The sequence below is a fragment of the Carassius auratus genome, unplaced genomic scaffold (genome assembly GCF_003368295.1).
Source record: "Carassius auratus strain Wakin unplaced genomic scaffold, ASM336829v1 scaf_tig00214575, whole genome shotgun sequence".
Classification (NCBI taxonomy): domain Eukaryota; kingdom Metazoa; phylum Chordata; class Actinopteri; order Cypriniformes; family Cyprinidae; genus Carassius; species Carassius auratus.
The window spans coordinates 804,328-816,706 of record NW_020527719.1 but is presented as its reverse complement, the minus strand read 5'-3'; the positions used below and the strand labels follow the sequence as shown (position 1 = coordinate 816,706).

Below are 12,379 nucleotides of genomic sequence, written 5' to 3'. Positions count from 1 at the left end.
TACATCTCTTGCTCACCAGTGCAGTGAATGGGTGCCCTGAAAATGAAGGTTCAAACAGCTGAAAAAAATTATCATAAGTAATCCACAAGACTCCAGTCCATCAATAGATGTTGTGAAGCAAAATCCTGGGAGCTTGTAATAATCAAATCCATTAAGAAGTTTTAATTCCATTTTATAATTTTTTTATATATTTCTTACTCCATTGAAACAGTCATCTAGTCTGACTCAGGAGAGAAATATGCAGATCAAGCACAATTTAGAACGGAAAACAGTACAAACCATTCTAGATCATGGACACTGGAGGCATTATTATTGGTTTTAGGACTCGTATTTTGGCCCTCACAACTCATTTTCATTCCTATCAAAAAGCAAATATATTGCTACACCGACTAAGGTATATTTATTATAACTATTTTTACATTTATTAACATTTCACTAAAAAAATACATGGACTATTCTAGAATATGGACATTTTGGTAGTGTTAAAAATACAGAATAACCACATACAATGTTAAACACACTTCTTATTTGTCGTAATCTCTCTTTCCATTAAAACATCCCATTGGAAAATGACAATTCCCACTGAAGGCCAAGATCACAGTCGTTTGAAATCTGCTAGAACTCTGAGAGCTGAATTCCAGCCAGCTGCACCCATGACGCCTCCACCTGAATGAGAAAAAGTTACATAAACGCTGGAAAACACAGGGGAGGTCAAGCACATCAAGCTCAGCATTTACCTGACCTGGTTTTATGAAATGTGATATCGCACTGATGACATTTCTAAACCTAACACGCACTCTTTTAGCTTTTATTTATTCAGGCACAGACCTGGATGGCTGCCACTGCCACATAAGTACAGTCCTTTGACTGGTGAGCGGTAGTCTGCGACAGAGGGCAAAGGTCTCGCCAGGTAAAGCTGATCCAAAGACATTGAGCCATGAAATATATTCTGTGGCATAAAAAATACAAGTACTGAATGTTTGGAATGGTACGAGGTGCAAACTAACTTCCAAATGAGAGATTAAGAGACAAAAACATTCTGTATGATTGTGAAAATTACTTAATTAAAATTTCCAAGTTTATTAAATTTAAATATCCATACCCCTCCAGTGAGACCAAAGACCCTCTCCAGATCAGCAGGGGTTAAAATGTCTTTGCCAACTATAGACTTTTTAAATCCAGGTGCGTAACGCTCAACCCAGTCGAACACTGTGAAACAGGAAACAAAGGACCGATTACAACAAAGATCTTATTACTTTAAGGCATGCGATATCACTGCAGTAGCACAAACGGTGTCTCTGTGTTTAACAGTAGCGATTTCATCGCATTCCCATCTATCAGAGTGTGAGTTTTTTGATGATGAAGGTGGAGGAAGGGTCTGGCTCATCTAATGTTCTGAAATATTATTGCAATTATTTATCCTTCAGAAATCATTCTAATATGCTGATTTGGTGCAATTATTATTATTACTCAAATATTATTAATGGCTTGTTGAAAACAGTTTTTTTGTAGAAACCTTTAATTTTTTTTTTTTTTTTCAGAATTATTTGATTAATAGCATCATTTGAAAGCATGTATTTGAAATAGAAATCATTAAATAAGTCTTTATGGTCATTTCTTTTTAATAAACAATTTAATGCATCCTTTGTGAATAAAGGTATTATTATTATTACTTAAAAAACGACTTTCCCACTTTTGAATGAAAAACTACTTTACCCACTTTTTACTTACACGAATGGTAGGTTTGGTAATATTAAGAAATGCTTCCTAAGCACAAAGACGGCAAATTAGAATGATTTTTGAAGGATCATGTGACACTGAAAACATACATTTTGCTTTGCCATCAGTGGAATAAATTGCAATTTAAAATGCAATTTTTACATTTAATTTTAATTTTAAACAGTTATTTATAATTGTCATAGGATTTCACAGTATTACCGTTTTTTATATTATTGATTAAAATTGAAGCCTTTGCAAGCATAAGATACTTTTTTTTCAAAAACATAAAAAAAAGAACTCAACGAACCTGTTTGTATTACACTTTGACAGACCTCCAAGACCTTTTACAAACACAAGGCTTATAATGGCTGTGCACACAAACGGCACAAAAAAAAATGTAAATAGGTCATCAGGTACCTGTGTCAGCAAATCTCCCCCTGTCCTCGTCAGTCCACGCATGACAACCCTCCAGCAAATATGGCGTAAACTGGATGAAAAGAGACACCACATGACAGCCGGGGGGCGCTAGAGTCGGATCCAGCACTGAGGGGATAGTCATTTCTATCATAGGCCTACACAAAAACACCAGAAGATAAATCGGGATATCATGTAAATCGCTGTGGTTCGGTGCATTGAATGGAAAACCATCACCATAAACCCTGTTCACGGCAACAGATGTGCTGCCTGTGAAACTCTGGTCACGACTTGCAAATGCAGTGTGTAATGTGCAAATATTAGTTGTTCCATTATAAGCACCACAGCAGGTTTGCCCACCTGGAGGATGGGCGTCCCCGCTGGCCCTCCCTGTAGGCCTCTTCCAGCACCTCCACACTCTCACAGTTCAGGTGGATTGAACACTGATGATGTGGACCTGGTTTTCCATCCGCACTATTTGGAGCAGCCAAGAAATTAGGCAGCTTGTCTACAGCCACTGTTCATTTGCAAAGGACAGAGATTACAGAATATTCCAATCGACAATTATACTGGAAAAAGACAAACTGAATTCCATTAAATTACAGTTCTTGCAAGGCAGCACCCTAGCTAACAAATGTACGTTCCAACAATGTTTTGCTAATGTTACCATTAGTTTATGAAAACGTGATTTCTTTAAACGTTTAAATGTTTCAAAAAGTCTTGGTTATGCGAGTGTTCAAGGATTCTTAATTCGAAATATAATTTCGCAAACATAATTATCTTCTTTTTTTCCTTTCTTGAAATGGATATTTAGTTTGATGAAATGAAGTATTCAGTTCTCTGTAATCTTACCATTTATCTTGGTAACAGGAGAGGTGTAGTCAATCTGATCTACAGCCGTGATGAATGCCTCTGGCAGGGCATCCTTTACCAGGACAACCGCAGACATCAATTATTCAGACTTTAACAGACAGTCATTAACATTTAAGTAAAACGGTTGTTAATTTTTCCACATTACTATTATAATTTTTTACATTGGACTAATAAAAATAAATTCAGTGGGATTCTTAATGTTTCGTCTGTATATATCGATATATAATCCTACTCTAAACTGAACTAACTCACATGTGGACAGTGTTGCTGGTCAAAGAATAGGGTCACTCCTTGAGTAAACACAGATAAAGTGATTTGAGCTCAAGGCTACAACAAAGTGCTGACAGAATAGGATGACATTAACTGTGAACCACTTTTTTAAGCATCTGAAAACAAGCAGACCTGACACGGTCTTAGGACTTCAGGTCTGTACCTGTGGTGTGAGCTGTTTGAAGGTGATGTAGGGAGTGGCATTGGACAGAACCACTTTACTGTGGACTTCAGTTCCATCTGTCAGCACAACACCTTTGGCAGAACCATCCTGACCAACAAGGACCTGTTCAACATCCTACAGGCCCCCAGGAAAGCCACAGATTAATATCCGTGAGACAGACGGTTCTTTTGAATAAATGTGCTTGAGAAAACAGCTACACCTACTTCCTGAATACTAACCCTGTTTGTGAAAATATCTGCTCCGAGAGACCGGGCGGAGAGGGCGATCGATTGAGACACGCCACCCATTCCTCCCTCCACATAACCCCAGGCACCTTTCTCTTTCTCCAGCTCACCCATGACATGATGCAGCAGGACATATCTACAAGATTGAGCATACAGTCTCCACAATAACATCCAGTGTCCACAACAACAATCACAACATATTCTGAATCTGTTCTAAATGTCAAACTATCCTCACCCACTTCCAGGATTATTTGGGCTTGTGTTTGCACCAATCACAGAGTCAGTGGCTAGTGTGGCTCTCAGCGGCTCTGATTCAAACCAGCGATTGAGCACCTACAGAAAAAAACGAAAAAAAAAAAACAATTACATTCCAAACAAATAAGCTTCTAATGCCAGATTCATGTCATGAATCACATCCTCAAAACCACAAATAATTAGCCTAATTCCTTAGGCAATGCTCATAAAGCCAAAAATGAATTATTCATATGTAATATGTAATATGTAATTTCTGTATTTTCAGGTAAAACTTTACATATACATTATTGGTCTAGATTTTGCAATAGTTTAGATTTTTTTTAAGACACCCAATCTGTATTTATTTGATCAAAAATACAGTAAAAACAATAATATTGTGAAACATTATTATGATTTAAAATAACTTCTATTTTAATATATTTTAAAATGTAATTTATTCTGTGATAAGAGCTGACTTTTCAGCAGCTATTTCAGACTTAGCGAGCATAAGATATTTCTTTAACCTGTTAACTGTCACTCACGTTTTTGAAGATAGACTTGAATGTGCATGATACAAACATATATTTTTATAATTCATGACTGAAAACATTTTGTAACATGATTTTGATGTACCATTTACATGGTAATGCAATGTCTGATTTTAAAATGGGTTTTAAAAGATGAATTTTGAGATTTTATGTTTTCAAGTGATATATAACTTCTGATGATTTCTAAAATGTGATAGACAAAAAGGCAACGAGGAAGTCTTTTTTTTTTAAAAAACATTTAAACAAATCTAAATTATTCCAAACTTTTAACCACCAGTGTAAATGAAGGCAAGATTTGTATTTTATTTTTTTTATCAGAGGACAATCTGGATACTGATAATCTGTACATTTACAGTACACTGCAAATTATTTACAATGTTAGACCTTGGAATGACCTTCTTGGGGTCTGCTAATTATTCAGTCAAATGTATTCAAAATGATGTACTATCTTAACCCACCTTCATAGCTGGAGCTGTAACAAGTTCATAGAAATCTGGTATATTCTTTCCCAACTTCAACCCTGTTAGCATGGAAGAACATGAATTTGTCTTTAATTTATTAGTTTTATAAACACTTGTCTTATAAGAATCTCTGTACTTAGGTGAGCGACAGCAGAACAATTAAGGGAAATCCAGTGTGTTATATAATCATGAAACATCATTACCAGACTTCACCAAAGGTTTCAAGCTCCTGAGGGCAGAAATTTTCTTTCTCAAAGAGCCCTGAGTCAGTCCTGGAATGTCAACAGGTGGAGCATCTAAAAGAGGGTGGATGGCACAGGCCAGTCTTTCCAAATAGGATAAAAAATCAGGATAGACCTATAGTGATTGGACAAAGAGAAGAGAAAAAAATACATAATTTAATTATATTTAGTTCATTATTTGACATAGAAGGGTGTGTAGGCAGTTGCCACAGTATTTTGTTTTTAGTGTCACATGCAAGTTCATGAAAGTGTTCTTGCAAAAATTGAATTCCTCTTGTCAGTGAAATTGAACCTTGGCATCTTTCTCCGAGAATTTGCCAATCTCTTGCTGGGTCTTTGCCAGGTCAGCTCCAAGCGTTAAAGACGGTGGTGGTCGCCCTCTTACACCATCCTCCAACATGGGGGTAAATGAATAGGGGTCCCTCATGTACACCTTGAGGCCATGTTTCTGCACAAAAAAGACACACAGTGGAGAACTGCATTTTTAGCTTGAAAGGAAAAAAGTAATTAATCATCTGCCACTTGCTTCTTCTCCTTGTGAAAAAGAAGTGTGCTTCTTGTACTGAAAGTGCAATCGTAGCGTCCTTCAAATCTTAAAAGTAAATATAAAAATTACACTTGCAGATAATAAAATAAAACTGATACTTTCCTGAAAAGAATCTGCTGTGTTTCTTAACACTTCTGGAAAGCATGTTATAATGTCAGAATAAAAGCATTACTTTAAAGTACATTTTAAATCACTGTTTTAATAATCTTCTGTCATGCTTTTTATAGAAGTATTTCACATAGAAATGGTCATAAATGCTTATCAAAACACTTGGAAATATACATTTTAAAGACAACATAAGTAATTATTAAATTACACTGCCATCCAGAAGTTTGGGATCAGTAAAATGTTTATTGTCTCTTCCGCTCATCAAGGCTGCATTTATCTGATTAATAAAAGATCAATACATCAATACAAGACAAGTCTAAAAAAGAAAAAAATGCATTTAATATTACATTTAAATGATTATACATAATTATCACAACAACAAAAAACATGCAACTACAAAGTATTCTTAACTGTGCTTCTTTTTACAATGTTTGTCAGGTCCGTCTGAGGCACAACACCATTGAGGCAACGTATACACGTGGGCGGCTATTTTCATAAACGGACATTTCAACATCTCCGGTTTCAAAAATAACATTGAGCACACATGTCAGTTTTCAGAAAAGTGTTCATTTACATGTACCCGTGTATTTATGCCGTTAAGAGCATGCCAAACCTGTAGGGGGCAGTGTAATGAGAAGCTCAAGCTAACGTAAGCCAATCAGAATACCGAAAATCACATGTAAGGATAGGTCGCACTTTTTTAACGTACTGTAGGTGCGAGCCCTGGCGCATACTGTGACATTGACTGCCTAAACACCCGTTTGTCTCAGTTAACATACAAACGTGCAAACGAAGATTTTCCAAATCTCCACTCTGGCCGGAGTTTTTAGAAAGAATGGGTTTCAGAGGCGAATTCTCGTTTGCGTGTAAACTAAGGCCATTTTTCAAAATAACCATGTACGTGTAAACGGGGCACTAGAGATAGTTAAAGGGGAGCTGATCAGTTTTAAACAATAACAAGAGAGGATCAGGCATGTAACATCAATGAACATCACCTTGAGCTCCAGGTCCTGGTAGATGTGTGGGCGCAGTAAACTGAGCAGATAAGAGGCCCTGGAAAAGTGGAACCCTGAAATAAACAGCCAAAGTCATGCAAAAAACATTGATTCACACAATTCAATTTCCATATATCTTCAGGGTCAATCCGAAACCTTGACTTACAATGCTTAGACTACTTACTTTATCAGTTCTGAATTTCTAATTATTGATAATAACAGAGTGCCTGAGAAACTGATCTTTGACCAGTCTGTAGGGGGTTTAGAGTACATTACATTAACTTGCACCTGGAATAATCTCTTCAGATACGGCTGCTCCTCCAAGTACATGTCTGCGCTCCAGGACTGCTGTTTTCAGGCCTCCCTTCTGCAGATATGCTGACTGGGTAAATCACAACAGAAGGTTTCAAACAAGAAACTGTTGTGCAACTGTTGTGGTCCAATACATGAGATACATCAGATTTGGTGTGTACTTACTGCAATAAGGCCGTTGTGACCTACAAATAAAGAAAATAATTGTATTTTTGTTTAAAGGAGTCTAAATTTTAAAATCATTTAATAGATGTTGTTGAATAATAGCCGATTAATAATATAGCCTACAATTATTATCTCCTGAAACTTATGAAGCAAAGTATGAGTGCGGTTCTAAGAACGCTGGTGTTTGCAAAAGCATGTTTAGATATAATAAAAATGATAAAAATCAGAAAACTGCATGGTTTCACAGCTAAGTTACATAAACTTTTATTCCTGCAGGGGAAGCATGGAGGCTCAGCATAGCGAATTCCTTATGGAGCCAAATTAAATCTTTGGACGTTTTTATCTCATTGGGACATTTGTAAACAGAAAATCATAATCGTTTAAAACTAATTGTTTCAAATCATTAGTATCTGGTTCATAAATATACGTTACATTTTATCTCAAGTTTCGATGAAAGTATTTTAACGACAGCCCCCACGACGACTCAAAAACGACTCTGACTGGTCCCTCCAGCCCAGCGTTGAGAAAAGTTACAGGCGCCACGTGACACGTTGTCAGCGCGCAGTTTTAAAAGTGGTTTAATTTCTAGCTATACAACGTAACCGATAGATTGTAATATAAAAATTAAGTTAAAATACAAAGTCAATAGGTCAGGTTAAATAATTATAATTTTTCATAATCGAAAAAAAGCCCCGCCCAGCCATGTTACAGTTTTGTTCTGTTTCTTTAGACCATGCATGTATGTCTGTAGCCTACCTGCACCGATAATAACTGCGTCATATTGAGGTTTGAGTGCAGTGCTGCTGTGGCTGCCGTGCCGTGCCACTGATATAACCCCTCTGTGCCATGAACCTGCCCTGACAGCCGCAGCCATGACGAGTTCTGACAGCCCTCAAACCCAAAGCTCAAACTCCAAAGCTTCGCCCCTTCTACAGTAAACTGGCCTGCGGCGAAACTCCAAGTACAAGGTACTTTTATCTCCTTTGGAACACTCCTCCCCCACACGCAAAAAAAAAAAGGGTCTAGGAACCTGGGGAGATAAAACAAGTAAAATTTTAAATATAAATAAATAATACACTAAACTATTAAACTAACTAAAATTAATGTTTAAAAAAAGGATTAAAATAATAAATCAATAGTAAAAACAAACAGTACAGTAATATATATAGGCCTATTATACAAAAAAGACATAATAATGTAATGGAAACTTTTTTTCCAAATAGTATTTTATTACACTTATGTATAATATTAATCTGTAACAGTATAAGCTGTGAAAGTGATTAGAATGTGACACCACTAATGTAAAAATACTAGACATACCCATAATATGTTTTAAGCAAAATCAGACATTTCTTTGCACTGATTCTGCTGGAAAGCATTTATTTGTTGGTTTTATTGCTGCTTTCCAATGACTCAGTTCAGTCAGTATTCATCAGCCTAAAAATCAGAATAGAGACTTTTTGTGCATTTACTAATATTGAGGCCAGAGTAGCTAGAGAAGTGGCTAAAGAAAGTTCAGTTAGAGTAATTGTAAAATCAACAATCTCTTGGTAAACATTTATACATGGTTAACTGTCTGTTGTTTTCTGTGCCTATTCAAAGTCACATGGAACATCTTGAGAACATTTTCAGTGTTAGACCAAGGTACAAAGTTAAGTAGAAAGCTTGATGGTCAAATGGCTCTTTAAATAAACCAAGTCTTTACATTAACCTATAAGACATTAACCTTGTTTTATAATCTTTACTTGAAAGTAGGAAAGCCACCTACAGGTAGGCCTCGATATAAACACTTAACAGAATGATAGTGTTCCACTTCTTTAAAAGTGTGCAATGAAAGTGCATATCAAGACAAAACAAGGTATTGAAAGAGTTTGTCTATTAATACCCTGGCGCAAGGAAAAAATCACAAGACAGAGGCACAAGACAGAGCTACAGTAGCTCCATTGTATTGAGCTGCTTCTTAAAGCGGCTTCTTAGACCAGTGTGAAAACTGATTATGAATAAGATAAACAGATATCACCTGTTTGGGGCACGCCTGTGATCTTTGAATTTGTAAACATGTGATCAACAAAATAAAACTGGACAAAATAAGTACAAGTTGTTTACTGTATCTTCATCATTTCTGTGTCCAGTGAGAAGTCAAGAAAGAAAGAAAGAAAGAAAGAAAGAAAGAAAGAATAAAGCCACATTTTATTCCAGTAGGTGGCGGCAAAGACTTTGGGTTTTCATAATACAGAGGAAGCATTCATTCTATATCAGCCTCAACAGATAATTTAGCTAAGAATCTAGACGATTTATTATTATTTATTATGATCAACTAAGTCTTTTTATGTATTAGTACTTTAATTCATGTATGATTTATTAACGTTTAATTTATTTACATTAGCTGAAATGAACACTACAACATTAAGCCATTCAACATTTATTATACATTTATTATCTTAATGTTATTTTCAGCATTTACCAACCATTACAGCCGCATAGTGACTTAACACAAACAATCATATTTTTATAAGATGACCAATGATTAATAAATGCTGTAAAAATATTGTTAATTGTTAGTTCATGTTAGTGAATGCATTAACTAAATGTTTACAAAAGAATGCATATGAGATTGACCATTTCTGTATCAGCCTTTTACATCAATAAATACCTCATTAACATGTATGGTGTTGAGATTTACTACTTCTGTATCAGCCTTTTACATCAATTAATATCTCGTTAACATGAATCATTGACTATTTAAGATGGGGAGGTCATAGTTAATTCAAAGCCTTTTGAATATTGTCTCTTTCCATTATAAGACATGTCAAATAAAGTTACTTCAAAGCCTTGCCATACTTAAGAAATGTTCTCTTCAGCTAAGAGAAATCATCTTGACTGAAGAGCCCGTCTGAAGAGATCATAAGTGGTTCTCTTTCTATGCTAAATATGATAGGAGATGATGCATCAACATCTTGCTGATGGGACTGCAGACAGCTTTTAGAGACACATTTGAAAAGCAGGAGGTCTGTGGCTTTGTGCATTTCACTCAAGTAACCGAAGATAACCAAAGCTTAGGCCTTAAATGAATTAGAAACTCAATTTGAGTCTATATTATGTGTAATTGCTGTGACGCAGTATACAATATCCTTTAACTTCTATTTGTTTTGCTTATGCTGTGAAAATCAACTCCTATTGATTCAGGTTCTCAGAAGGAAAAGAAATAAAGTAGCCTGCTATTAGATAATCTAGGGTTTCCCGACACCTCTATTTTGGTCAATTATGGTCAAGACACAGAGATACTCTACAGGCACGCCAGCTTGGCTTTCCTTGAAGGAACACATCTGGATAACACACAGTCAACGTTAATTTGATCAAGGCCATGGAATTTTCTTCTTGTAAGCGAAAATTAACACTTCATTCCCTTTGTCGGCAGAAATTCTACACCATGGGCTCACGGCCAAAATTAAATAAGCTGAAAATGGTCCTGCTTTAAAGTATAATTAGGTTATTGTTGGGCAGCCTAATTAATTTTCTTCCAAAGAGATAAAGATAATGATAGTGTTGCTGATGTTTACTTATTGTCTGAAGACTATGATTTTTGTTATTTTTCAGGCCTACACAACATTTTGATAATGAGAGTGATGGATACTGTACATAAGCTGGGGTACAAAATCTCACTTTAAAAATGTCATGCCTAACAATAGCTAGTAGGCCTATATGGAAATTGTGTAATTATAATGGAAAAGCATAAAAGCTACATGAAATTTGCTGATATATGTAGAAAATTTAAAATAAAATATATTCTGGTTCGCTAGTTGATTTAAGCTGGTCACATCAGACCGGCCTGATGAGGGTAAATGACCAGTTAGGACAAGCAAATCAACTTGTTTCTGTTGATATTAGGATTTGACCTTCAATCCTAAAGCCAACACTGTTTAATTATGTAATGCATCCATATGCCTCAGTTTTTAATTTATAACCTCTTGTTTTTCGACGTTGGGTGCAGCTTATGCGAGACAAAACTTTTAATTCTACCACTCTGAACAATGAATTAGACTGAATCAGTCCTAGCAGTTATAAAGAAACCAATGAAGTATACCAGTTAGTGATGTAAAAGTAATAAATAAATAAATAAATAAATAAATAAAATTGCACCACAGTATTATTAATTTTCTTATGCATTTAATATTTTATGAAACATGCAAAAACCTTTTCAGTAAAAATATGTAAATTAATTTTGGTGTTGTTTACTATAAATGCAAATTCCATTTTGACACTAACTGACTTTTAGGAAATCTATCAGCGCTGCAATACGAAACACACCCTTTAAATAATAATAGTAATAATAAATTAATATTAATATAAAACTTATACAAGAATGTTACAAAAAAAGCATGTATTTTAGTTGCAGAAAAAGAAAATGTTCATATGGGCTACATAGGAATTTAACACTGTGTATTACTGTTACAATAATAGTAACATCTAAAGAAATACACAGTAAAAATAGACAACAACAGCAATAATAATTATTATTATAAATTAACCAAAATAGCCGACCTGGAGAATTTGAGAAACATTTTCAAGTAGGCTATTCTATACATTCTATTATAACATATTATGATTTTTCCCATAAAAATTACGATTTTTATATATTTTGCCATTTTTGGTCGTGTGTGTGGTATAATTAACAAATGAATCACGTTTTTGTTCCATAGCCTATATATAGCAAGAAATATATCCACGCCAGGATGTCAAGGTCAAGTATTTTTTATTTATGTATTTGTTCATTATGGAACGTATTTTTTGGGAAATAATTTATTTATTTATTTATTTATTTAATTTATTTTTTGAACGCTTCTTTCAAACAAACTGTTCAAAAGAACGAGTCGCGAAAAAGAGTTTCAAAAGAGCTTCCCATCTCTGACTCAGGTGTTACGCTGTTATGTCACTGTATCCCATAAATATCGACTGCGCGCGCTCTGAATTGAATGACAATGGCTTCCTCCAATCACAGCTCAGGACACAGCGAAAGGGCGTTTCCGTTTCCCTCGCGGCCTGTTCTGTCAGTCACCGCCTGCTGCGCAGTTCTAGCCGAAGC

General features: G+C 35.3%; 1 protein-coding gene across 1 annotated transcript; it reads right to left on the bottom strand.

Moving 5' to 3' along the window:
• Positions 1–319: 319 nt before the first annotated feature.
• On the bottom strand, positions 320–8,261 carry LOC113092398 (pyridine nucleotide-disulfide oxidoreductase domain-containing protein 2-like). Its single transcript, XM_026257987.1, has 16 exons — positions 8,053–8,261; positions 7,297–7,316; positions 7,108–7,201; positions 6,820–6,893; positions 5,462–5,617; positions 5,131–5,284; positions 4,925–4,986; positions 3,920–4,017; positions 3,679–3,820; positions 3,440–3,574; positions 2,986–3,058; positions 2,494–2,650; positions 2,137–2,291; positions 1,103–1,209; positions 829–949; positions 320–666 (listed from the first exon to the last, which is right to left on the bottom strand). Exons 1-16 carry the CDS (start codon positions 8,168–8,170, stop codon positions 596–598), a joined length of 1,737 nt encoding a protein of 578 aa, XP_026113772.1. The 5' UTR covers positions 8,171–8,261; the 3' UTR covers positions 320–595.
• Positions 8,262–12,379: the final 4,118 nt, after the last annotated feature.